This window comes from Spea bombifrons, chromosome 3, assembly GCF_027358695.1.
Source record: "Spea bombifrons isolate aSpeBom1 chromosome 3, aSpeBom1.2.pri, whole genome shotgun sequence".
NCBI classification, from domain to species: Eukaryota; Metazoa; Chordata; class Amphibia; order Anura; family Pelobatidae; genus Spea; species Spea bombifrons.
The window spans coordinates 82834315-82860824 of NC_071089.1; the positions used below are offsets into that span (position 1 = coordinate 82834315).

Sequence of the window (26510 nt, forward strand, 5' to 3'; positions counted from 1 at the left end):
TTATTACCAAAAAGCTCTGACCATAGAACCCAATCCCATTTGAAGTCCCAGCAGTGTCTGGCAAACTGAAGATTATTAAATTTTTTCAGATGAGAGTAGAGGCTTTTTTTTTTAAACCTTTCTGTGTTGATTAAGGTGTCGTCGGATTGTAGTTTGCGAAACTGATTACTTTTTTTGCTTTTATCATCGTGCTTTTATTTATGAATAGCTTCCCAAGAAGCATTCCTAATTTATTTTCTTGTGATTGTGATAGTGCTGGCAGAATAGTAGGATTGGTGAACCTATCCTAAGCCATCAACTATTATTCTTAAGTCTTCAAAGTAGATTTATTCCAGCAACTCAGCTTTATTTAATTGCTAACGTTCTTTGCTTTATTGGCCATATTATATGCTGCATGTTTCTTTTTCTTTTCTTAGATATCGATGACTGTGCTTGTAGTCCCTGTAAGAATGGAGGAATCTGCATTGATAACGTCAATAGCTTTTCCTGTCGATGTCAGAAGGGCTGGCATGGAACCAATTGTTCTGAGGGTAAGGATTATTTAACAGTGTTCAGTTATGAACATGTTAACTACTGAATAATTAATAGCTAGAAAGTGAAAAAACATTATCGGAGTAACTGTTTAACACTAAAGCAACAGATTTATCAGCATATGCTGTTATACCAAATCTTCATAGTACAAAGGACTTTTAAATGTGCAATATTGGCCAGGTATCCTAAGGTCTTGCTGTGAAGCTTTCAGTTATGTAATATATAAATCAAGGAAGCCTGACACATTTGCTGCCATCGAAGACTGCAGTCGAACAATGCTGCTTTAAACCATTGGGGCACATCTACATGTGAAATCTCAACAACTGCAGTTTTACAGATATCCCTCCATATGTTTAGTATGATAGCAAAAACTACTATGTTAAAATATTTGAATGTATAACACAACAGTTGAGTGGCAGGAGACCTCTTGTTACTGGTGGAGTACCTCAATGATGTGTATTGGGACACATACATTTTAATATTTTTATTAGCTATGTTACAAAAGACTTTAATGGCAAGGTATGCATTTTTTGCAGATACAAAATCTGCAACCGGGTACACATTCCTGGTGGAACAAGCCAAATGGAAAGTGATTTAAGTAAATTAGAAGAATGGTCGAGATTGTGGCAGCTGCAGTTTAAAGTTGAAAAATGTAAAACAATGCATTTGGGATGTAAAACTCCAAAGGCAGAATGCAACGATGAGGGCACTGTTCTGTCAGTGAGATGGACTTAGGAGTATTTATTTCTGAGATAAGCAGACAATGCAATAAATCATCACAAAAAGCAAGTAGGTTGCTGGGTTGTATAGCTAGAGGCATTAGTAGCAGGAATGGGGGGGGGTTCTGCCACTACACAGATCTCTGTCTGGTCAGACCTCACCTACAGTATTGACTACAGCTCTAGAGACCCACCTCTAGAAGCATATTGAGATTTTGAAGAAAGTTCAGAAGAGTGCTACCAAAATGGTTTGCAGGTTAAAAACGAATTATTTCCTATTTACCTATTGGGAATAAGATGGTACTATACTGTATAAATCAATAATCATAATAACCTGCATGTTTCTTTCTTTCTTCATTCCCTCTTTCTTTTTCTTTCTTTCTTTCTTTCTTTCTTTCTTTCTTTCTTTCTTTCTTTCTTTCTTTCTTTCTTTCTTTCTTTCTTTCTGTTTTATTTCTTATAGTGTTTTACATTGGCTGCATTAAAACATTTTAGTCTTTTATCCAGTTTAATTACTTATTAGTATCAGTTGTCATCTGTTTTTTTTCCTAGATGTGGATGAATGTTCCCAAAGTCGCACTAACTGTGACCCACATGCTGTATGTTTGAATACAATGGGTTCCTATAAATGCAGCTGTATGGAAGGTTATAAAGGAGATGGGTTTACTTGCAAAGGTAATAGTACAGTCACTAGACATAGGATTCATTTTTCAACTCATTACTGCAATAAGTTCAAAACTTAACCAGTATAATCAAACTGCATGCACTGTATTGTTGTCAGTTTACATATTGCTTTGTATTTACGTTTCAACATTTAAGTAAATGAACAAATTATTTTTGTAATTTTGAATTTGACTTCTATCCACTTAGAAATCCGTCTGTTCAATTATGGACCAGTGGCTGGAGACTTAAGAGCAACAAAGAGATCCAGAGATTTTGCTTCACCACTAATTAATATACCTATGGGATTCCCATTTGATTCTGTATTCTACAACAACCTCTATGTAAGTATGTGAATTAGGCTTTGTTTGTACATTAATTTAAAGGGATATCAATGGGAAAGAAAAAGTAATGTAAGGATTTTGTTAATGTTTAGTTTTATTTTTATGGTTGAAACTGTCTGGTGAGACATTAACAAATTAGAATATAATTTCCCAAACGTTAGTATATGAACACATAGCAGATTCTAAAAACAGATAAGTTAGTGCTCCATTTCAACCATTAGTGAACCTTAAACTTATGTTGGTTGTTATATTTTTTGTACAATTTAGAAATCACCATTAACATATTTTCATATATATATATATATATATATATATATATATATATATATATATATATATATATATATATATATATATATATATATATATATATATATATATATATATATATATATATATATATATATTAAGAACAGAGTGCTTTATCAAATTGAATATGATTTTAAAAATATTAAATTGAGAAACCGCCATTGCGGTAATCTGTTGTTAGTAGATATTTTGCACCTTTTATTTACTAGAACAGTATCCTTCCTATCTTCTATCCTCATCCACATGTCTGTGGACATAACCTGGCGGGAACTTAAGCCAAAATGACAGTGCTTCTGGTGACATCCTCTCCCCAATCTTCCCTTCCGGAGAGGGGACATCATGTTGCCTTAAGTTGAACGCGGGTATGGCGGCACTTCCAGTAAAGTTGTCTCCCTGGTCCTCCAATCGGGGAGAGAACGTCGGCGGAAGCGATGTCATATTGCCAGAGTTGAACTCTGCCCTCTCCCTCTGGGTTATGTCCACAGAGATGTGGACAAAGATAGAAGATTAAAGATAGCAGATTCATAAATAGATAGAAGAGAAGGGAGAAGATAAAAACTGGGGATGAAGAAGAAGATGCGGTAGCGGTCAGCGGAAGCGGTCACCAGAAGCGCAAGTGGTTGGCAAAGAAGGTAGGGAAACATCTAGGGAATGTGAGAAAGAGAGTGAATTAGAATGAGAGTGTGTGAGAGAGTGAGTGAGAGTGAATGTGGGAACCGGGTAATGAATTTTGAGTAACGAATGCCCCCAAATTTTTGGCCGAACGGAATGGGCAGGAAACATAATTTGTTGCCTGAAAATGTATGGGTCAAATTTGGCCCATTTGCCTGCGTCAGTTTTAAGGGACCACTACAGTCACCATGATCTCATTAGCAAGTTCAAACTAAAGAGTTTGCTAAGTTGCATTATAGATGATGATGTTTGTGTCTTTATTAATTAATTGACTGTATGACTGAAAAACTCATTTCTTTTCACTCTCTAGTTCACAGATAATGGTGTAATCATATTCCAGCGCAATTCATACGATCCAATCTATGTCCTTAGCTATCCATACAAAACATTCCAGAGTAATGACTCTGTCACACCACCGGTGATTGCACCTTTCTGGGCTGATGTGGACTTATCAGGAGATGTCGGAGAGTTATATTACCAGGTAACATCAGATACAAAATGTGAGGAAAATTCTGTTGTAACTTAAAAGTATTAGAGACATTCACTCTTTGCAAGGGTTAGTAACGTTAGGGAAATCTGTCACCAGACAGTGGGCATCCCCTCCTAACTCCTCTCCTATATCCAAGTAATGGTATAATTTGTATGATTAAGCAGAAATAAAATGAAAGTTTTGGTCACATTTGAATTATGTTTTTTTTTTTATTTTTTACATCCATAGGCTACATATTTCAATGTAACTAGCTGAATTCCATTTTGTTTCGTTAGGTTTATGATTTCCAGAGAACTGTATCAGACAAGGCATTTAAGGAGTCATTGGAGAAAGCCATTAACACCTATTTCAGTTCTTCTCTTGAACAACAATTTTCCGCTACCTGGGCTGTGAAGATAACATGGGATAATGTCCTCCCATTCAGTTTGTATAATGCAAATGCCAATAAGAGAACATACAGTAACTATGTAAGTAACTAGGATTAAAGCTGCTGTTTCACTCTCTATCATATTAAGCAAATAATACTCAGTAGATCTGTAATTGTATTCCCTCCTCTAATAGTGTACAACATTTTAATATTTGGTATGTATGTAAAAGGATTGATAATGAAAGTGTTGGAACGTTTCACAAGATAATCTGTATACAACTATTCCTATTTTGCTTATTTTGTACTATAAATATTAAATATTTTTTTAAAAAAGGTTAACGCATCCTTATTAAATATTAAATATAATGTTTCTGATTTCATGTTTAAACGTGCAAGGCCAGGTTAGAGCCCTTACTCACTTACGAAAACCAACCTTTTTTCATGTGCCCAATTACTTTTCCACATCAACACAAATATAACATAATAATAATAATAATAATAATAATAATAATAATAAAAATAATAATAATAATAACACCAGCACTATGGGGCCTGTGACCATACACATGTTCTAAGTAATATGAAGGAAAAAGGAAAGGGAGGGAGGTGAAACAAGGGAAGAACAAAGACTCTGAATAGCCAATCAGAGCACATTCTACCTGGGTGCAGATGGAAACTGGGTGAGAGGAGCTGGTTCTTCATTGGATTAATCAGGTAGTACACATACCTTCTCTAGAGCTGGTTCCTCTCTGCTAGTGTCTGAGGATATATGTATCTCAATATCTCAACAATATGCAAAACAAGCCTCACAGAGTGCTCAGACAAGAGTAGCTAACCTAAAAGCAAACATAGAATTGATCGTCACAAGAACATTGACACCCCTGAAGAATTGAGGCTGAATTCAAATCCGTATAAAAACAATTATAGTAAATTTATTGTCGTCCATTACAAAAACATAATAAAGAGAATCACGGAGGTAAGTCAATGTATATCTGTGCAGGCAAATCTTTATTTCTTTAGGAGTGTTCTTGTCATAGTTTCATTGAATATTGTGATCTCCATTGGTCAATCTTAGCTGAGAAATGTACTTTACATAAGTAAACAATAGCTACAAATCTTTCAAATTCTCCCAAACTTGTCTCCTAGACAAACACTTTTCAAGCAGTCCTGGCTACAAATGGTGTTTCCTCATTCTCCCTAACTCTGTTTGAAGATGGTGGAATGAGATGGAGACACAATGCTCTGCCATCACAGCATCAACCAAAAATGGGCTATTTCAGGTAGAGTCCCCCCTTCTTCCTACAGGGTTATGAAACAGAGTGAGTATGCAAGATGATAGTGGTGATTATGTGCAGGGAAACAGGAAGTAGATTGCATGGTGTTTGGAGGAAAATAAATGCTCTTCTGAGGCAGTCTGGCGGGGGGAGGGTTCTTCAAACAAGATCAATCTGACAGTCCACTTGCGGAGATGGGATCATAGTGGACGTGATGGGAATGAGTTGTTATGTTAGTGTGATGTGTGATAGGTGTGAGCAAGTGAGGTGTTAAGTCTGATTTGTGTGATGGTAGTTATGTGTGATGGGAATGATGTGTAATGTTATAGATGTGAGGGAGTGAGGTGTGTGTGATAGGTATGATGTGTGATAGTTGTGAGGGAATGAGGTGTTATGTGTGAGAGGTGTTATGAAAATGAAATCTGATGATAAAGTAAGGATGTTTTAGTGAGCGTCTTATAGTAAGTGTGTGTTTTAGTGTGTTTGTTAGGCAAGGTGCTGGGACCTTTATGTGCCCCAGGACCATAAGGTACCAACCCTTCCCTTGGTATGTTGAGCATGTGTAATTTATCAAACTTGTCTTTCTAGTGGTATTTCCTCACCAAGCAATACAAAAAACTTCCCAGCTTTTAATGATCCACAGACAGATCCAACTAGAAGCAAAGAGGAAATATATACTCCAGACCAATCTATAGGCTATAATACAGGTACGATATTGACACAGCAAAGTAGTACTACTGTTTTACTGCACATTTACTGCACTTTTTTTTTATATTGCAAACCTACAGTTGTACTTCAATGTACTGTAGCTTTATTGCATTTGTACTTCCGTACAAAAATAACTGCAGTAAAACTGCAGTACAGTGAAGTACAAATGCAGTAAAACTGCAGTAAATGTGCAGTAATTACCTCAGAAAAACTGCGGTAATTTTTTCGTAAGGGGTAGTCATCTACTCTCATCATTTGAAGTATAAACGTGTTTTATTGTTAAGTCATAAAATATGAGGTCATACCACCTTTTTTTAAATCTTGTAAAAGTTTTTCCCTTTCCATTAGGGAAGAAGGGTCGGTGGGCTTATCGTCTGGATAGTAATACCAAAGGAACTGTAAACTTTCGACTACAGTGTTTAAACTGGTATTATGAAGAACTTGGTCCAAGTTCACAATTACATACTCCTCCATGCCCATGCACATATAGACAGGCGACATTCGACTCATCCTTCACCAATGGACTAAACCTTTGGTATTATGACTTCGATTTAAAAAGTCTTTCAGGTAACATTTAATGGAAGAAGGTAATATATGTTATTATATCATTATATGTATATATTATTATACATATTGAAGAAAAAATAACCTTTTGATCTGTCTGGTCTGTTTGTCAAGTATTGTGAAGTATTAAATTGTTATTTATATTGGGCTGATGTATAACTTTCATTGGAGTTTTATATTTGTTTTTTCACTGGTAATCTTTTGTAGAACAGTACATGACTATGCAAAACATGTTCCCTACTGAAAATGGAGCTGGCACCAGGTGCTACTACAGCAGGTCTGGAGCACTGATCTATGGAGAGAAGGAACAGTACTTTCCAACACCATGGACATATTTTGACTTCTGGGGTTATATGTCAAATCCAAAGGCTTATGTTAATTATTTCTGGAATATGGTCCTTCCAACCCAAAGAAAAATTTACAGAGGTATTGTTTATGTCATCACAATACAAAGCTGGATACAGTATAGAATGAAAAAACCTGAAAATTATGCTTGGATAGTACTAGTCTTGTCATGATAGACATTAAGGGACATGAAGCTAGTATCCAATGCATGCTATCTCTGTAATATTTTTATAGTTAAGACTTTTTCGCATTAATTCCTAATAGTGTGATTTACTAATGTTTTAATGCCAACATAAACTTTATTTTGTTCTTGTACTTTGTTTACTATTTGTAGCTAAAGAAGTCGATCCCTACAATGCATGTTGTAGATATTCCGGATCCAATTATCTGTGTGGCCTCTACAGGGAGAAAAGGCCACTAGATCGCTGTGAACAATATGTCCCCCCTCAAATTGGTAAGGACACTCGGGACAACATGCTCCAATTAACAACTTAAGAATATTAGTGAGGTTAGATAGACTTCAGTAATTGGTATCACAATGTGTGGCATACTTAAAGCAATATTTTAAATTACAAAACAAATCCTTATAGGTGAAAATGTCACCATTATGTACTTAATTTAAGTATTTAGATCTGAAACAAAATACTAACTAATTAATACAGGTCGCAATATGCATGATCATTGATATCCATGGGTAGGGGAGTACATAAATAGAAATAAATAAATAAACATATGCTCTTTTATTTACATACAGGGTTTCTCTTTGGAGATCCTCACATCAGTACACTGGATGGTGTGACATACACTTTTAATGGTCTGGGTGAGTTCACCTTAGCCAATATCAAAGATGAGAACAATACTGTTGTCTTCAAACTCCAGGGACGCACTGCTATTGCTGGCAATGGAACAAGCAATGCTACTATCTTTGTGGGTTTGGCAGCCTATACTTCTGCTGGTGACCAGGTACTATAGAAAAGTTGACAAGTAGATTCAATTCTGCTTTTTGCTTGTCAAGGTTGGTTTAGATCAAATGCCCATGGCAAATAGCACAATCTATGCACCATTACTACCTTTACTTGGGTCACGTAAGATCTTAAGCATACCACTACATACATCAGGACGAAAAGAGCCCATAGCCCTAAACAATAACCCATTGACTTACCTATTAATATTTTGGACACTGCCAGTCTGCCACAAAAACCAGCCTTACTGCTTGTGTTACACTGACACTGTGTCCCATTCTTACAGGTTCAATGGACTCTACTAAATGATAACTCAACTCTTTTAAGTTACAATGGGACCACAGTTCCTCTCACAGGTATGACGCAATCTTAATTGGGTGCATGAAGAAGTTTAAATGGGGCATTGCAAAGATTGTTTGTCAATCTGCAATATGCATGGTTATTCAAGTTTGAATTAAATATGGATTTGGAACTCAAACCATCATATTGTCATGGTTAGTCTTGGGATATCATGCTCTTTTATGTACATTTATTATTAGTACTTCTAAGGGATACAAAGAAAAACAATATTTGAAACATTTAAGATTTTAAAGTGGCCATGGAAAAACATGAATGTTTGTTTGGAGGGTTGCCACTCTAAAACAATAATTGAGAGAAATTCTGAATACTGAATAATTCAGAGGGGTTTCATGATCACAGTATGAAGAAAAAATGAATGGCAAAATAATGCTATAAATAATGCTTTATAATATTATAATATTTTGAAACATAAAATGAATTTATTTACTTTCTCTTTATAGCAGTGCAGCTCTTTTGTGTGTTGCTATATGTATCCCAATACTTTTATATGTATACAAAAAAGACGTATGAATATTGATTCGTTTTTATTTGTTTTAGAAAATGTTACGTACATTGAGCACATGGCACTGGAGAGGACAGCAAAAGGTGAAGCCAAAGCTGCTTTTGACAGCGGGATTTCTGTCTCGGTTACCGCCAATATGGGCATATTGAATTTTGTAGTGACTTTGAATCCAAAATACCAAAACAGGACTGAGGGACTTCTTGGTAGGTGGACAAATACATTTAATTGCACAATCATGTTAAACTATGTTTCTTCCATTGAGCCATGTCTGTTAAATCAGTAGTATTTCATTCAGAAATTGTGTTAGGTTGCATGTTAACAATGCATTTCACTTTACATTGTTTTCCCTTTGTAATAATAAAGATTTTAAAGATGATCTTTTTCCCCCCCTTTATTTTAGGACTGTACAATGGAAATCCTTATGATGACTTTCTTTCTGCTGATGGAAATATATTACCATACAGTGGGCTTAAGAAGCTAAAAGAATCTGAGATCTTCACATTTGGCATGACATGTAAACACATTTTTTTTTCAAATACGCACAAACTAATTAAAAAAATAGCAATAACTGCAAGCTTTTAGAAGGACATGGGATTTATCCACAAAAGAGGGAGTCAGCAGGAGTGTTTCCAGGACAGTTGCCATTTCATTTCACTGATCTAAATTTAAATTATTAAGTGCCAAAACCAGTGAGCCTCTGCCTGAGGAATAACCATGTATAAGTCCCTGAAAATTACCTAATTGATTGAACTATGCATTATGCAGGGCCAGCTCAGCTATTCTTCTGGAGAAAATTATCAGGAATAGCCCTGTATACTTTACAATGAATGAATTAAAAAAGGCAAAACTGTCCTACCAATTTTTGCTTTAGTGAATAAACATCATGTTAAGTTGCTTATGGGAGAATAAGCCCTATAGTCATCCATTGAGCTTCATACAACACACTTTCCTGTTTCAGCTGCTGGTCCGCAGTGGCGTCACCAGGGTTGGTGTCACCCGGTGCGATGACACATGGTGTCACTGACGTTGATGGGCGGTCCCGCTGACATCGGGGGAGTTCCCGCTGATGTTGGTGGGCGGTCCCGCTGACGTCGGGGGAGTTCCCACTGACATCGGGGGCATTCCCGGTGACAGCAGCGGGAAACACCCCCATTTGAAGGGAAAAATGGGCGGGGAGCGGGACGTGTCAAGACCCCGCTCCCATGACCCGAAGGATTCGGGTCTAGACCCGGAGAACCGGAGGAGCAGCGTATGATGGTATGATGGTATTGTGATCCCAGGTTGATTACACTCTCATAGAGTTTCCTGCATGGTGTGGTGTCACCCCCTGTAAGGTGTCACCCGGGTGCGATCCGCACCCCCCGCACCCGGGTTGTGATGCCACTGCTGGTCCGTCTTTTCCATTTAAAGTTGAAGCAGAACTTTTCCTTCAATTGTTAGAAATCTGATCATAATTTAGTTACATAATAGCTTGTGTATCAGTTTCAAATTTTTTTTATTGTGATGGCTCCCAAGGTTAATCTTGTCCAACTGTATTTTTAATAGGGAAAACTACACCTGAAAATAGTGTCTTTACCTATAACGCAAGCAATGGAGAGACTTGGTTCACTTACAACAACAATACCTTTATACCAGTTTTCTTTGACGAACTGTTGTCAGCTAGTGACCCTGATATGTTACAGAAAGCTAATAACACATGTGCAGGAAACTCAAACTGTGTCTTCGACATTTTGAGTACTGGGAACTTTCCCTTGGGTATAAAAACAAAGGAACTTGATATTGCTTTCACAAGTCAAAGAATCATCATGGGTGAGTTGATTTTATATATACAGCCTATGTATATAAAACCTTGTGTTACATATATGAGAATAATGTATCAACAAGTTCCCAACTGTAATTGTTTGTAAATCAAATGTGAGTGTTGTATGTGTAAACAAATGTTTAGCATTGAACCACAACATGATATTAATTATGCCAATATTTTACAGGTCAATATAATCTATAACCTGTGTCAATGGGCGTTTGGAGGGGAAGGGGACACTTGCCATCTCCTGGAAATTCAAAGAGGTCTACTTGAGCAGTAGCAGGGGAGGGCAAAATAGTAGGCTGTTTATAGTAGGTTAACTAGGAAAATGAAAGCTTGTAGTCAGGGATGTGCAGCAAGAAAGCTTTTGTTTAATTCTGTACACCCATGCTGTCAAAGTGGTTTGGACTGAGCTTTTCCTCTCCCTCTACCTGGTCTCCTCCCCTTCACTTTGGCAGCTGCTCCTTCACAGGCACGGAGTCCCTTCCTGGGCAGAGACACAGTTTGCATACTGCTGAAACAAGGTTGTTTATTTCAAACATGTATTCTACCTGGAGTTAGTTAATACTCCAGCTGTTGAGACTATATTCCCTATGACTCTCAGCCAGTCTGTTATGTTAAGCATCATGGGAAAGTTAGTACTCAACAACTGGTGTGCCAAAGGTTAGCCTTATATCATTATGGTTGGTACTGCAGCCAGTGGTGTAACTACAGGGGTCTCATCTGTAGCTTTAGGGGGCCTTGACAACCCCTGGTTCCTGGCTCTTTGTACGGTTTAAAATTGTTTAGAAAGGGCCCTTCTTAACTGGACAAAATATATATTTAGGCAGCCATATTGCTAGCTAAATTTCATGGGAATTGTAGTTATAGACTGGGCTTGTGGTGGCCTATCGTACACATGACTTTTTTGTTGTTTACTGCCACTCCCTTGATATATAGTCAGCCATTACTGGCTGAACACCATAGGAATTGTAGACCGGGTTAATCTTTACTACCACAGCTATTGTAAACTAAAGTTCTCAAGCACAGGTACATTCCGTAGGAAGAAGATATCTCTTTTTTTAAAGGACATGGCATGGTCTGAAGTGCCAAAAGGATTGACCTTCAGTTCAGTGGCTGCTGGTGCAAATTTACTTTGTGTATATTTTATGAAATGCCAGATGTGGCTCAATTGTTTTAACCAAAGAGAATTATTGTGACATTTGAACATATACAATTATCATTCTGTATTTAAACAAACTAAGTAAACAGTGAGTAGACCAGAATGTGGCTCTAGAAATCATTGGTTAGTGCTTGAGATATACCCCTCTCTTCTATGATGCTTTGTTCTTTACTCGGTGTGAAGTCCAGAGGCCATACAAGCAGCCGTTCACAGGGTTGTTTCCATGGTTCCCTGAAATATTGGCAATTTGTTATTTTTAGTAGGCCTATATTCATAGAGCAAGGTATTAGATAATACGTTTTAAGACTTCTTTAGATGAAATGGGAGGTGAAATTGAGGTGAAATGTGATTTAAATACTGTTTTTTTTAGAGAAGTAAAACAGCCGAATAGAGTCACAGTCTCCTTCTCTTCTGGCATTATCTATTTTAAACATTAAATGCTTTTGTGGGTGTTGAAACACAACATGATATTAATTCTGCCAGCGTATTTAAAAGTAAATACAATCTATGACCTATATACGCACGCTTTTTTTTCCTTTGTCCATAGAGAGTTTTCCACCAAACATCTCTGGTCCTTCTACCATAATGACATCTCTGAGAGCCCAAGTTATGGTGGATTACACTGTTTCATTTGGTCAACTCAACCTAGAAACAACTTCCAGTGATCTAGTAATAACAGGTAGGCAAAAAAGTAATGAATACCTTTGGCACCAAAGTCTAAAGGACTGAGGGATATATTTTTAAAAACAAGATGAATGTCTGGCTTGTTACTGGTGTTTAAGGCATCATTTGATATATCATACTTGACATTATGCATGTTTATCGATGCAGGAAATGGAACTCTGATCTGGCTGCCCAAATCTTCAGCACCGGTGTTTGCAGTGATTCGAGCCAATAACTCAGTTGCTACTGCAGAGTTAGGACTTACACTGATTCTCTGTAACTGTAGCAATGATGGGGTTTGTGACTACAATAATGCCATCCTGAGAAGCCAGAAAGATAATTCCAAGTTTATGGTAATGGTAAAACCACTGCTTTCTATACATCTTTCACTTCTCTGCTCCCCTCTTGGTTTACTCTCACTGATTTAACTGTGGAGTGTTCATTCACGGACCAACGTAGAAAACAAAATAATAAAGAATCCATGGCATTTTTGTTATTCCACAGAAGACCATCACAAACAAAGGCTCTTAAGCACATCTAACTCATAGGTTAGATTTAAATCCCTTGCCACCTAGTTACACTACTGAACATAGACCCCATTGGGATGGACACAGCTCTCCATAACATAATTATTCACAAGTGTTCCGTTTGGCTTAATGTTTAAAGAACTTTCTGGGCGCTTACTGCAGGATCCTGTAAAGTTGCATTACATAGCCCCGTTTAGCTGCCGTCTAGACAAGAGGGCCAGTCCTAGTCCGGGAGACAATTGAGACATTGAATTTTAATTTATGTGTGTATAGATACACTGAAATAGTAACCTTCTCATATATTCAAAGTTAGCTGTCCAGATAAAACCAAGCAAACAATGTTGCTTTCGTGAGAGGCTTTTTAAAGGGACTTGATTCTTTTTAGGAAAATATATAGAGTGGTCTCTAAGTATTCAACACACTTTTCACGGAGGTGTGTAAGCTATTACTATATTCAGTTTTAACATTTTTTTCAGTTAGTTATATAATGTGCAATGGTCACTCATGTAGATTACTTTCAATAGTTTTTTATTCAATATTACAAATGGGTCACGACAGGGGTGCCCTCTTTCCCCTTTAATTTATATCTTATCCATGGAGCCACTGGCTCAGGCCCTTCGACTAGATGACAGAATTTCTGGGTTGAGTATTAATGGTAGAGATCATCTCATCTCTCTATATGCGGATGATGTCATCCTTTCCCTCACCCTGCCAGAAACATCTTTACCTGCAGTTATGGAAAACATCAACACATACGGTCAGCTGTCATATTATCATTTAAATAACTCTAAAACACAGGCTCTCCCTCTGAACCTTCCCCCTCAGCAATTAACATCCTTGAAGTCCCAATACCGGTTTGACTGGCAGGTAGCTAGTCTAAAATACTTGGGAGTAGAATTGTCATACCCCTTCTCTTCCCTATTCACTAACAACTACATCCCCCTCCTTGCAACTATTGAGTCAGACTCTGCGGAATATGCTAAGCATGAAGTCTCGTGGTTGGGCAGAATAGCTACTTTAAAAATGTTCACTCATGTAGATTAAACATTGATCCAAGGAGAAATCCGATTGCCTCTTGGAGTCAAGAAGGAATTTTTTTCCCCTGATGGCAGAATTCGAAGTAGCTTAATTAGGTTTTTTTTTTGCCTTCTTTTGGATCAAGAATAGAAAGGTTAGGTAGAAGGGTTGAACTTGAAGGACTTAGGTATTTTTTCAACCTTATGAACTATGTAACTATGTATAACATGATGTGAATTACACCTTGACGCCAATCATGGGAGGTTATCAAACATATTCTTTGAATGTATGCCTTTTCAACTTGTCTTTCACAAAATGTTATATAGACCATGCTGGCTGATAACAGAATTAATGTATAAAAAGTATATTTGGTGCAAAATCTTCTCACCATATGAACTAACAGTATAACTAATGTGTTCTATCATTTCACATCAGGTAAGTTCTTGTGGTTTTGAATACAATTACAAACATTCCTAAATAAACTGGTCAGACAAACTAGTAACAAATATTGACATTTTTCAATATTTTTCCATCTCTAACATTTTTATTTCAGACCGCTGTCTGCAAGTGTTCAGATGCATGGGAAGGTGAATTCTGCACTGAAGATTTCAATGCTTGCTTGCAAAACATTTGTTTTAATACATCTTCTTGTGTAGATAACCTGGCTCCATTAGAAGGTTGTCAGTGTTCACCCTGTCCCAAAGGGTTGATTGGAGATGGCGTTAAGTGCTCCGGTGAGTAAACTTTTAAGATTTTTGAATGGATGACAGTAATGTAAATGTTTTACTGGTGACGTTGCAGTATTTCATTCTGTGATCCCCTTTTCTCAACAGATATTGATGAGTGTTATGAAAACACATCAGACTGCAATCAGATTTGCATCAATACATTTGCAGGATACGAGTGCTCCTGTAACGCAGGCTACAGATCTTCCCAACAAAATTCCTCACACTGTGACGGTAAGGAATCTGAAAAGAATGTATGTCAATTACCATAAATATTTTACACATATTGTGTATCGTTATATCTAGAATAAGCTGAGGAATACATATATAGCATATATATTTTGTATAGTTTGTGTATAGTATATTCATTAAATTACCGTATTTGCTCGATTATAAGGCAAGGGTTTTTTTTTCAGAGAAAATGCTCTGAAAAATAATTATCATCTTATATTCAAGGTCATCTTCTAATCAGACCTCAAATAGAGGTCTGACTACAAGACTAAGATCCAGGTCCCCCGCAGCGCTGCAGGAAACCTGGATCCTCCTCTCCGGTAGCCGGTGGAGGTCTGTATTCATAGATGCCCTGGCGGAAGTGCCGGCACCAGCAGCGGAGGTTGTCTGCGCGCATTACTCAGACCTTCACCGGCTGCCACCACTACACACTAAAGAATCTAAAGCATGAGAAGTCTAGGGAAGCACTGGTAAGTAGGGGGAGGATAAGAGTGGCATATGGGGGTGTAAGGGCTTTCTGGAGGCAGAGTGGCACATAGGGGGTTAAAAAAATATCAAGGAGGCAGAGTGGCATATAGGGGATTAAAAGGAATATCAGGGAGGCAGAGTGGCCTATAGGGGGTTAAAAGGAATATCAGGGAGGCAGAGTGGCATATAGGGGGTTAAAAGGAATATGAGGGAGGCAGAGTGGCATATATGGGGGGGGTAAAAGGAATACCAGGGAGGTAGAGTGGCATATAGGGGGTTAAAAGGAATATGAGGGTGGCAGAGTGGAATATAGGGGTATAAGGCATATCTGGCGGCAGAGTGGCATATCTGGGGGGCAGATGTGCATAACTGGGGGCAGGTTGGCAAATAAAAGACAAAAACTGCATTTTTCATTTTTATTAAATATGAAAAAATAGTTCACATGTGAATTAATATTTACTAGTAAAAAATAAAATTCTTATAGGTTAGTCTTATATTCAGGCTTTTTCTTTTTTTCCTAAATTAATATCCAAATTTTGGGGGGTCATCTTATAATCAGGGTCATCTTATAATCAAGCAAATAAGATATATGTTTATTTTCTTTATTATCACTATTTCACTTTTTTATGTTTTTCAAGACATTGATGAATGTGTAGGATCCTCTCCATGTGGGGAAAATGCTATGTGTTCCAACTTACCTGGAAACTTTTCCTGTGTGTGTATGAATGGCTATCATGGTGATCCTTATCTTCTCTGTACAGGTATGTACAAAACAAAAAATAAGTAAGGCTGAAACTGTCACCTTGTGTCATCTCTCATGCAAGTCCTCCAATTGATTACTATAAATGCATACACAGAAACATTAAGTTGAATATATAGATACTGTGAATATGAAGCAGACAGGTGGAACAGCCGCCTAGCAGAAATGGTACAGTGAATAAGTTAAATGAATCTCAGACTGATTAAGATTTAAATAAAATACTGTATAGGTGAGAGGCATTACTTCAACAAACTCTCTCTCTCTATATATATATAAATTGTTTATATCTGCTGTCTAATTCTATATGTCTGCATGCTCCTATTGAGTAGATTATTCAATTTTACAGAGAAAGTCTTTTTTAATAATAATAGTATAGATGATGCTATGTGTTTGCCTTTAAAATGTGTAATACAAAGGGTGTATGTTAAATATTTGTGAGAATTATTACAGTCTATGTGTTATTTTCCTTAGATATCAATGAATGCGCCAGTGGATCTTCCAGTTTGTGTTCGGACACCTCTGTCTGCATTAACACATTAAATGGTTCATATTACTGTGACTGCCTCCCAGGATACACTGGTGTTAACTGCTCTGGTTAGTAGACTATATGCATTTATATTGATTATTCTTCACTCATATCTACTTGGCTAACAAACCTATTCTTAATGCATAGACTGGTCACGGTATACTAATATGATAAATAATAATCAAATAACTTAATGCATGAAATCCCATGCATTTTTCATGCAAGTTAAGGGGACATAAAAATCATAGAGTCTATCCAGTTGGACATCAATGGCATATTTATGGTCACACAGTATAAAGCTCATATTTGTAAAGATTGGCTCTTGGCAATCAATCCATTAAAAAAAATCAATCCATAGCTCCAGAAGGTAGAACTGTACAATATCAATACTATATTTTTCTCATATTTCTACTAGATTTTTCACCAACAACCACACGTCTGGGTCTAAGCACTTGGATAATTAATTCAACAATAAAAACTATACAAATGTCATATCCAAGCACAACTGAAGCCACTGAGAAATCAAGCCCCCATTATTCAACCTTCAAGTTAATTTCTACTAATGGTACAAAAGGTACAAACACTAAAAATGAATTAAAAATAAACAGTTGCTTGTTATAACTAAATACAAGACAAAACCAATGGATACTGTTGTTGTCACCAACACCGCTAAGTACCACATAGTTGGTTATCAGTACCATTGCTATTTAAATACCAACCGTGGCCACAACGATTATGACATTATACATAAACAAATTCAACAGGGTTATTTATTGTATTATACCCAAAGCGCCGTTGTTAGCATGAGCTTGTAACCTTATTCTGTTGGAATAGCTTGTCTTCAACTCTACTTTAACAGCATTCCCATCAGGCCACAGCTGATACTTCAACTAGAAGCTCCACATGATCATCATAGTTTGTAAAGCAGGCCCTGAATTATCTGAAAATTTAATTAGCACAGTCATATTTCAACAATATTTATTATAAAAAATGACAGTAGGAATGGCTGATGCACGAACACATTTTTCATTAAAAACTCTTCTGTAATAACAACTAAAAAATTTACGTCTCCAATTACATTTTCTGTTTCCACAACAGGTCCAACATCCACAACTTTGACTCATATAACATATTCACAATTGGCTACGGAAAAACAAACTTTACCAACGATTACTAGAACTTCACAAACCTCAGCAGCAATGATGCCATCAAGTCGAATGACCACAAAGTCATCTGTATCTGTTTCACTGAACATTTCCACTGCCACTGCCAATTCTACATGGTACAGACCATCCACATTATCCTCATCTACGTTTTCAAGTAAGACAAGCGTTTATAAAATGCCCTTTGTTTTTTCTCAGATTTAGATGCCATGTCATTTTATTTCTTCATTCAGACAAAAGGCACAGCTGAGCATGATTAACCATTGTTGTTTACAGGACAGCTACAAACAAACATCACATCCACAGCTTCAGCCTGCAGCTTGGTGTCTTGCCCCACAGCATACTGTAGCAATGGGGGAGTATGCAGCATTAATATGGCGACTTGTATCCTGAGCTGTAAATGTCCTGTCCCATATACAGACAATAGATGCATTTTGGCTGGGAATGACTTTATGCCAGAACCATCCAAAGGTAAGTAGGACAGCAAAATGTTAAATAACAAGAATATCTGATTTAGGAGGCATAAGTTGAGCTAGGACATCTAAAACACTAAATATTGTAGTGTTCGGGGAAATTAGCCAAATGGGCCAACATGGATTCAGGTTTCTGCTTGCTTTGTGTCACTTGTATATTTGTCTATACAGCAGACCCACAGTACATGTTGTGCTGGACCCCATATTGGAGAGTATTTGGTCCATGCAGGCCTTTCCTAAAACAGAGGTATTTGTAGGGACACAGACAGGCTCCATTTCTAGAGTGTGATCAGTGATGGCATGGGGGCAGCTTCTAATGTCATATCATGTGCTGTCATGTGACAAAGTCATCCAGCTTTTTTGTAGTCACATGTCACAGTCAGTAAGAATGAAAACTGGATGGCTTTGAGAATTAATATGCCAGCAGTTACGGGAGCAGATCAGGTAGGAGCTTGGATCCATTAGTATGGTCAGTGTGTATGCATGTGGAGAACTCTTGGTATAAATGTGGTTGTGCCTCTTTAATTACTGCATATCTGTGAATGTCTGTATAATCCCTGTGGGTCTGTCTCTCTCTCTCTCTTTCTCTCTCTAGATACATAGATAGATACATAGACTAATACACAGATAGATACATAGAGAGATAGTATATGACCGACCTTATGTGGACACCCCTTCTACTTATTCAGTTTAGGTGTTTCACTCATTGCTAACAGGTATATAAATTCAAGCACATAGGCAGCAATCTGGCAGTAGAATGGATTGAACTGAAGAACTTAGTGACACCCTCACATGATGCTACATTTGCCACAATTCAGTTATATTGATATTTCTACACTGATAGACCTGCCCTGTTCCCCGTAAGTGCTATTATTGTTAAGTGAGTAAAAGCATCTAGGAGTAACAACAGTTCAGCCATGAAATAATAGTCCACGAGCATCACAGAGTGGGACTGCCAGGTGCTGAAGCGTGTAGCACATAAAAATCACCTTCTGTAGCATCACTCACTACAGCGCTATAAACTGAATCTGGAAGCAAAATGGTTTTCTTTGTTCTCTAGAGTGATGCAATTCATTATTTGGATTAAAATAGTTGTAAACCAATAATAGTAGTGAGAAATGAATGCATTCATATCCTGTATTGTTCTTGCAGGTATCCCCAAGAGAATAGTGGAAATACACCTCTGGTTAAAAGGAGAGGATGGCTCTGTTCTTAGTGATACATCCGCTGAAGAATACATGCTTCTTTATCAGTCTGTGAACAACACGGTAACTAGCAGGGGAGATAGCTGCATTGCATATTAACGAGGGGCACTTTAAAACACAGACACAATTAACTTTTAACAACTTAGTAAAACAGACAAACCTAAAATTGTATTTGGTGTAAATTTAGTTCGCTTTATTGAAATGTAGTTTCCTTGCTGATTTGTTGTATGTGAATAAAATTCAACTATCTGTGTCCCTACAATTCATGAGTTAAAAATAAGACATAATCGAACCAAAACCATATATTACAAATAGTTTTACAAGCTATCCATCTCTAAAAAAAGAGTGGATAAAGGAGTTTACTGTTTAGTAAAGTGCAATATATTGAAAGATGTCAACAAGATACTATGCAATTAAGTCTGTTGACTTCACTCATATAAGGATGAGTACTTGTAATCAGTTATAAGTAATGTGGTTTTCTTTTACAGGCAACGTTATACCTGAAATCTGTGTTGGCTTTTAACAGGAACAGCAAAGTACAACTGAAGTGCGTATTGAAATATAATTGCTTTGTGTGCAATGGACAGATTAAACTGTTTGTACTTAAGCAACATTAAGATGATGCACTTATTTAAGATTGTCTTTTCACACTGCTAATAAACCAATGTAAAAAGGGAATTGGGTTATTCCTGATGCTCACGATAGTTTCCAAATATCAAACCGCAGCTCATTGTGTGACAAGGATTGTTTTCGCCAAAAATGCTTTAACAGAAACATTAGGCCCGATTCAGTGCCCTCTCCATATTCATGGAGATGCCAGCATTGCAAGTATGATTTTTTAATCTGCAATTTTGTGTGAATATAATATGTGAATAAAAGGAGCAGTAAAGGTCAAACCTTCGTATCATCAGGTACTATAGAAACATTAAACTTGTGGACTATATTATTATATGTGACCACATTATACCAACCATTTTTTGAGGGACCCAAATCCAATCTACCTCTCTTTTCCATAAGCTTCTTGGGGGCAAAGACACTGAAGCTGTTAGGGGAAAAAGTGGCAGGCACACTTGTGACTTGTGCTCTGATTTCCTTTCCCTTTCATCGAATGTTTGATAAGAATAAGTGTATTGCAATGTAATAGTTGCTATAACTATTTTCCTCTTCCCCAGCTATGTGAATGGCAAAGCACAGGCTCGTATCACATCGGAATTCACATACATCAACAACAGAACTGTTATCACATACTTAAATGAACATCTCATACCCTCTATAGTCCATGAATTCAACAAGTACCTGATTGAAAATTGGAGAAGGAGGCAGATCAACCTAGTTTCCTTTGAGAAGATGTTTGCAGAGAACATTACCAGCATTGAAATATGTACGTTTTTTTTTTTAATCATTATCTAAGGTCTCGGGTAAGTGCCATTTTTGATGACAGTCTAGGTAAATTAAACGTTGTCCTTTCATAAAGTATAATTATTGTATATTGCCGTTGTGTGTGTACAAATTACATATGTAAAATTCAGGAAATGAGGAATCTGTGCATTTGAAAACAAAACTGTATTTTCCAACCAGGAATGTGGCCAGTCTTTAACCCCTTAATGACAAAGCCCGTATATGTACGGGCTCAAAATGCATTGTTTTCAATGGGTTTAGGGACCGCCCGTTGTCCTTAAGGGGATAAACATATAAATACAACAAGGTTCTGGCACAAGTTGTAAACACACTTTTTCATTGCATAGACTTAAAAGGTTAAAAAACGGCATTTTAATTATAAATGTGTCTTATTTTTGGAGGTAACGTGAGAGGTTAATTGTTGCATATGTAATTTTGATTATGGGATGAAACAGGTTTTGTTCTGCAGGCTCAAGTCAAGTGAATTTGAATGTGTCTGTGTTTTGCTCTTAGTGACTATACGTGAGTTGGAGCAGTACTTCCCCTGCAACAGCTCAAGAGTTCTTGGATATAGTTTGGTGTATTTGGAGAATGGATTCACCTGTATATCTCCCTGCACTCAAAATTACTGTCAAAACAATGCTGAGTGTCAGCACAGAGTAGAGGGTCCAACCTGCAGGTAATATAAAGCTGAGACCTATATAATAACATATTGGACATGTTGTCACTTCTGCTTGATTCCTTAAGATCTCATTCTTTGCTTTTAATAGGTGCATCCCATTCTCCATTTATTCTCCATTTGGTGACCACTGTGAAAACCTTGCAATTAATCTAAGGGCTTTCTTCGGTATATTGTTTGGTTCTCTGGCATTGGTTGTGGTGATCATAGCCATAACCATTCTAATCATTTACTGCTGCAGAAGGAGAAAGCGTTCCACGAACAGGTATATCTGATCTATTGAATTCGTTTTCATTATCATACTCTCTTTCAGTTTCGAAACATTTCTGACATTTAATTATACACTGACCTGCCTTTTTATTGCAGCCACTGGGCCAGGGGCATAACTAGAAACCACAGAGCCCTGGTGCAAAAAATTCCTCGCTCCCACACCTACCTCAACAAACATAAGCAACATGTTCCACAGTGCCACCTTTGCCCTAACAGCTTGAGTGTCTTTGCTCCCAAGAAGCTTATCAGTGCCATCCTAATCCCCAAACAGCCTCTCTTCTCCATCTTTGCCCTAATCTAGTTAGAACTAGACTTGGGCACCAGGGGGCTCTTCGTGTTCGTCTTCGTGCTCGTCTTCGGGGAAAAAAAATCTTCGTATTCCGCGAATATTCGCCCGTTCCTGTCTTCTCTTCGGGCGAATATTCGTTTTTTCTTCGTTTTTTCCGGTTAAGGGGTTAATACGGGGTTAACGCGGCTCTGGCGCCAGTACTTTAAATGTGTCTATCAGCAACTCCATTGGTCGCCAGCAGGGGGCCTCCTGCTGTCGACCAATGATCACAGTACCATATATAGCTAATATATTCTCGGGCAGAATATTCTGCTACTCAATGTAAAACCAACAGAGGGCAGCATTCTGTCCGATGATATATTAGCCATATGTGGCAGTGTGTTAATTTTCATTTATTAATTATTTAAATAAAATATATTTCCATGATCCGCTGGTCTCCCCACTGCAACAGTTAAATGTCCGCACTCGCGGACATTAATTTTGTCGAACTTCCAAACTCTTTTTTTCTATTTATTTTGGGTTTTTTTGTATTAAACTGTTAGACGAAAGGATCATGGGAATAAATGCAAATGAGCACACGGCCCCATATGGCTTATATATCTTTGGACAGAATGCTGCCCTCTGTTGGTTTTACATTAAGTAGCATATGTTTGAAATCCAAAGTTATTCTGCTACTCGACGTAAAACCAACAGAGGGCAGCATTCTGTCCAAAGATATATAAGCCATATGGGGCCGTGTGCTCATTTGCATTTATTCCCATGATCCTTTCGTCTAACAGTTTAATACAAAAAAACCCCAAAATAAATAGAAAAAAAGAGTTTGGAAGTTCGACAAAATTAATGTCCGCGAGTGCGGACATTTAACTGTTGCAGCGGGGAGACCAGCGGATCATGGAAATATATTTTATTTAAATAATTAATAAATGAAAATTAACACACTGCCACATATGGCTAATATATCTTCGGACAGAATGCTGCCCTCTGTTGGTTTTACGTTGAGTAGCAGAATAACTTTGGATTTCAAACATATGCTACTTAATGAAAAACCAACAGAGGGCAGCATTCTGTCCGAAGTTATAGTAAGCTATTTATACTAAGTTAAATGTCCGTACCGGCGACTTTGTTGGTCGCTGGCACTGACATTTAACTGACACAGTGGGGAGACCACTGGTGTCCCTGCTGTGTCAGTTAAATGTCCGTACCAGTGACTTTGTTGGTCACTGGCACGGACTTTTAAGTTAACTGGTGCAGCAGGGTCCCAGGTTGCTTTTTTTTTTTTCTGCCTAGCAACTAGTGGTAAGGGGCCGTGCGAGTGAGCCTATTGGTCGCTTGCACAGCCCTTTACCCTACAGATTTCTGCTCCCGTTATCCAACGCAGCATTGCAGGGGTTAACGAGAGCGGAAATCAGGAATTAAAAAGGCTGTGCAAGTGAGCCTATTGGTCACCTGCAGGGTCTTCCTCTGGCATCAACCAATTGTTTGATGCCAGAGGAAGACCCTGCAGGTGACCAATAGGCTCACTCACACTGCCCTGTAACCCCTGACGACGAACCTTCTGATTTCCACTTCAGTCAACTCCCGCGATGCTGTGAAGATAAGGTAAGTTAGATGGGGGAGGGACCGGGTAGATTAGTAGACGAAGGCGAAGATTCTTCGTGTGTCAGTCTTCGTCTTCGCCTACGTTTTACCTGCACTGTCTTCTCTTCTTCATGTCTTCGGAACGAACACGAAAACGCACTCTTCGTGTTCGTTTTCATGTTCGCCCGAAGACGAATGCACAAGTCTAGTTAGAACACCCAAAGAATGTATCATGCCCCCCATTCCAACATACACTCACACAAATGTAAACACACTATTACAACACAAATGACACATGTGTACTCACTACACATACATACATATACAAAACCCCACCTGCCCCGACTTACCTCTCACCACAGTAGTTTAGAAAGGACCAGAGGATACAGGAACAAGGGTTCGCATGGGTTGCCCTGGGCCTCCAGGCACAGTGCTTCAACCCCTGTAGTTATGATAAATGTTCTGCTTTGATCACAGACATGCTATATTGGCTGTATAGAAACTTTATTGCTGTCAGTATGTACCATGATGTTTTTGTACTGGACGTCTTTTATAATGTGCCTTTCATGAAAATAATACTGTTGTAGGGCCCATAATTGCAAGCATATGTATAGATGAAAATTTCTATTAACCAAATAAGTATGTAACTCTGTGTTTGCATATACAAACAGTAAGCATTATGCAGAGTACTTCAATAACTGCTGTGGGAAGATTGAAGAGTACGTTTCGGGATATTTGTTTATGATGTAAAAGCCTGGAGCAATTTTTACAATTGATTTTTTTTTTATTTCCTGTAGAAATATAACCTTTTACTGGGGATCCAAATCTATCACCCGTAAGTTAATAACGTGTTTGGAATTATACTTACAATTACAGTCTATATGTCACGCAATATCTAAAGAAATATCCCGAGATATCCTAATAATCTCCATTTTACAAAACAGATACCACTAATTGGCAGTGATAAATGGAATATTTTGTTGATAACAGAACTAATCTCTGAATGTAGATCTTGTAGCGTGAGCTGTTTCTGTACTAATCTCTGAATGTAGATCTTGTAGCGTGAGCTGTTTCCACTGAAATTATCTGCACAAAATATTGGAAAGAGGCATATTAGTCAATGATCCGCTATAATATCTGCCCCTACATTTTCTTAGCATCTTTCATTAAAATGTATATTGCAAATACATGAATGGTACATCTCTCAACTACCATTGTAAAAAATATACAGATGTCAATGTAATTATTTAACACTATATTTTTATGCATTATAATGGTTAAACAGTATACCGATTCCTGCATTTTCAAACAAAAATGAAGAAGAAGCTGTTTGGAATATACAGTTCATACAGAGTTCAGTTATTGGGTAGTTACTGAGTAGTCAATAGGTTCTACCGTAAATGGATTAAAATAGCATGATAGTTCTTCCAATCACTATTAACAAAATATTGGCTTTTAAAGATTTTAAGAGTCTTTACTAATTTATGCTTGCAGAATATTTTATTTATTATTAATATATATATATATATATATATATATATATATATATATATATATATATTTAATTTTTTTTCATGCAGCTTTTAACAAACTTCAAGAAACCAATTTGCCCAGTAACCCTCAACTGAAGAGCTGGACACCGCACCTTGAAAATGTACCAGTTGGACCACCGGTATATAATTAAGAAGGTTTTTCTTTACTATAAGGCATAATTATATATGCAGAGATTAAAGTATTAATTATATATACATTACATACACTATGTACATAATTGCTAGCTAAAATGGTGACTTGGTTTGATTTTCCAGTTGTTTTAAGCTCCATCGTGCTCTAGGCATGGATAAGTATGTTTTCAACCATTACTTGGAATAGTTAAGCTGTCCAACTGTAAAAATTACAAATTTAACAAATACAATGAAAGTGCCTTTTCCAACTACTAAATTATGTTAACTTTTTTTTTTTAGCTGAAAATTAAAAGACCAACACTACAGGAAAATTATAATGTGTGTCTGGAAACTACTAATGTTGAATCCCCATGCCCACTGTAGCGCTTCACAGTTTCAAATCTCAGGGTAGACAGTGAATCACAAAAGAATATATATATATATATGCGGCAAGAGTGCGTGATATGAAGATTTTTTACATTGATGTGAATATATTATAGCACTTTGTGGTGTATGCATGCGCAATTAAATATACTTATTTAAAGACAATATTTGTTTCAACTGTTTATTTTTTAGTCTATTGCGTTTATATGTCTTACCATCACAAAGCATTGTGCCAAAAATTCTGTACTGGTAATTTAGGTTTTTTTTTTACTTAAACTTTAAACATTTCTCCTAGCACCTACTGAATTGAAGACGCTGCTTAACTGGATAAACCCATTAAGCTCATTGAAAGACATTTCAATCTGCCTCTAAAACCCAACAATCCAGAGAACAGAATGCTAGAGAAAAGGAAAGATCATGACTAGTGCAGTATTAAGTCTCTCTCATAGCAAATTATTACATCTGAAATAAGAACTTCACCCAGCACTCTAACAATCAAACATAAATGCATTTCTAGTGAATAGTACAAACATTTGAGACCTCTGAGGATATGTTTTAGACTGCATCCACTGTCCGTAACACTGACAAAGTAGGGCATATACCACACAGGATACACACACTGACACACACTCATTGTAGCACACACTCACCCATTCTAACATACTCACTCTATACACTCACCCTAACACACACACTTTGACAGCAGCCTGTCTTTCT

At 37.2% G+C, this 26510-nt stretch overlaps 1 protein-coding gene across 1 annotated transcript; it reads left to right on the plus strand.

Annotated features, from left to right (window-relative positions):
* The first annotated feature begins 2139 nt into the window (after positions 1–2139).
* On the plus strand, positions 2140–25825 carry LOC128484051 (mucin-4-like). Its single transcript, XM_053460369.1, has 28 exons — positions 2140–2254; positions 3546–3716; positions 4001–4192; positions 5239–5372; positions 5955–6073; positions 6846–7064; positions 7318–7437; positions 7738–7946; positions 8232–8301; positions 8843–9010; positions 9208–9321; positions 10353–10616; positions 12321–12452; positions 12605–12789; positions 14534–14714; positions 14814–14939; positions 16043–16165; positions 16636–16758; positions 17789–18010; positions 18130–18324; positions 19479–19594; positions 20020–20078; positions 20704–20912; positions 21443–21608; positions 21700–21873; positions 24543–24580; positions 25326–25417; positions 25710–25825. The coding sequence occupies exons 1-28, from the start codon at positions 2213–2215 to the stop codon at positions 25791–25793; spliced, it is 4047 nt and encodes a 1348-aa protein (XP_053316344.1). The 5' UTR covers positions 2140–2212; the 3' UTR covers positions 25794–25825.
* The last annotated feature ends 685 nt before the right edge of the window (positions 25826–26510 follow it).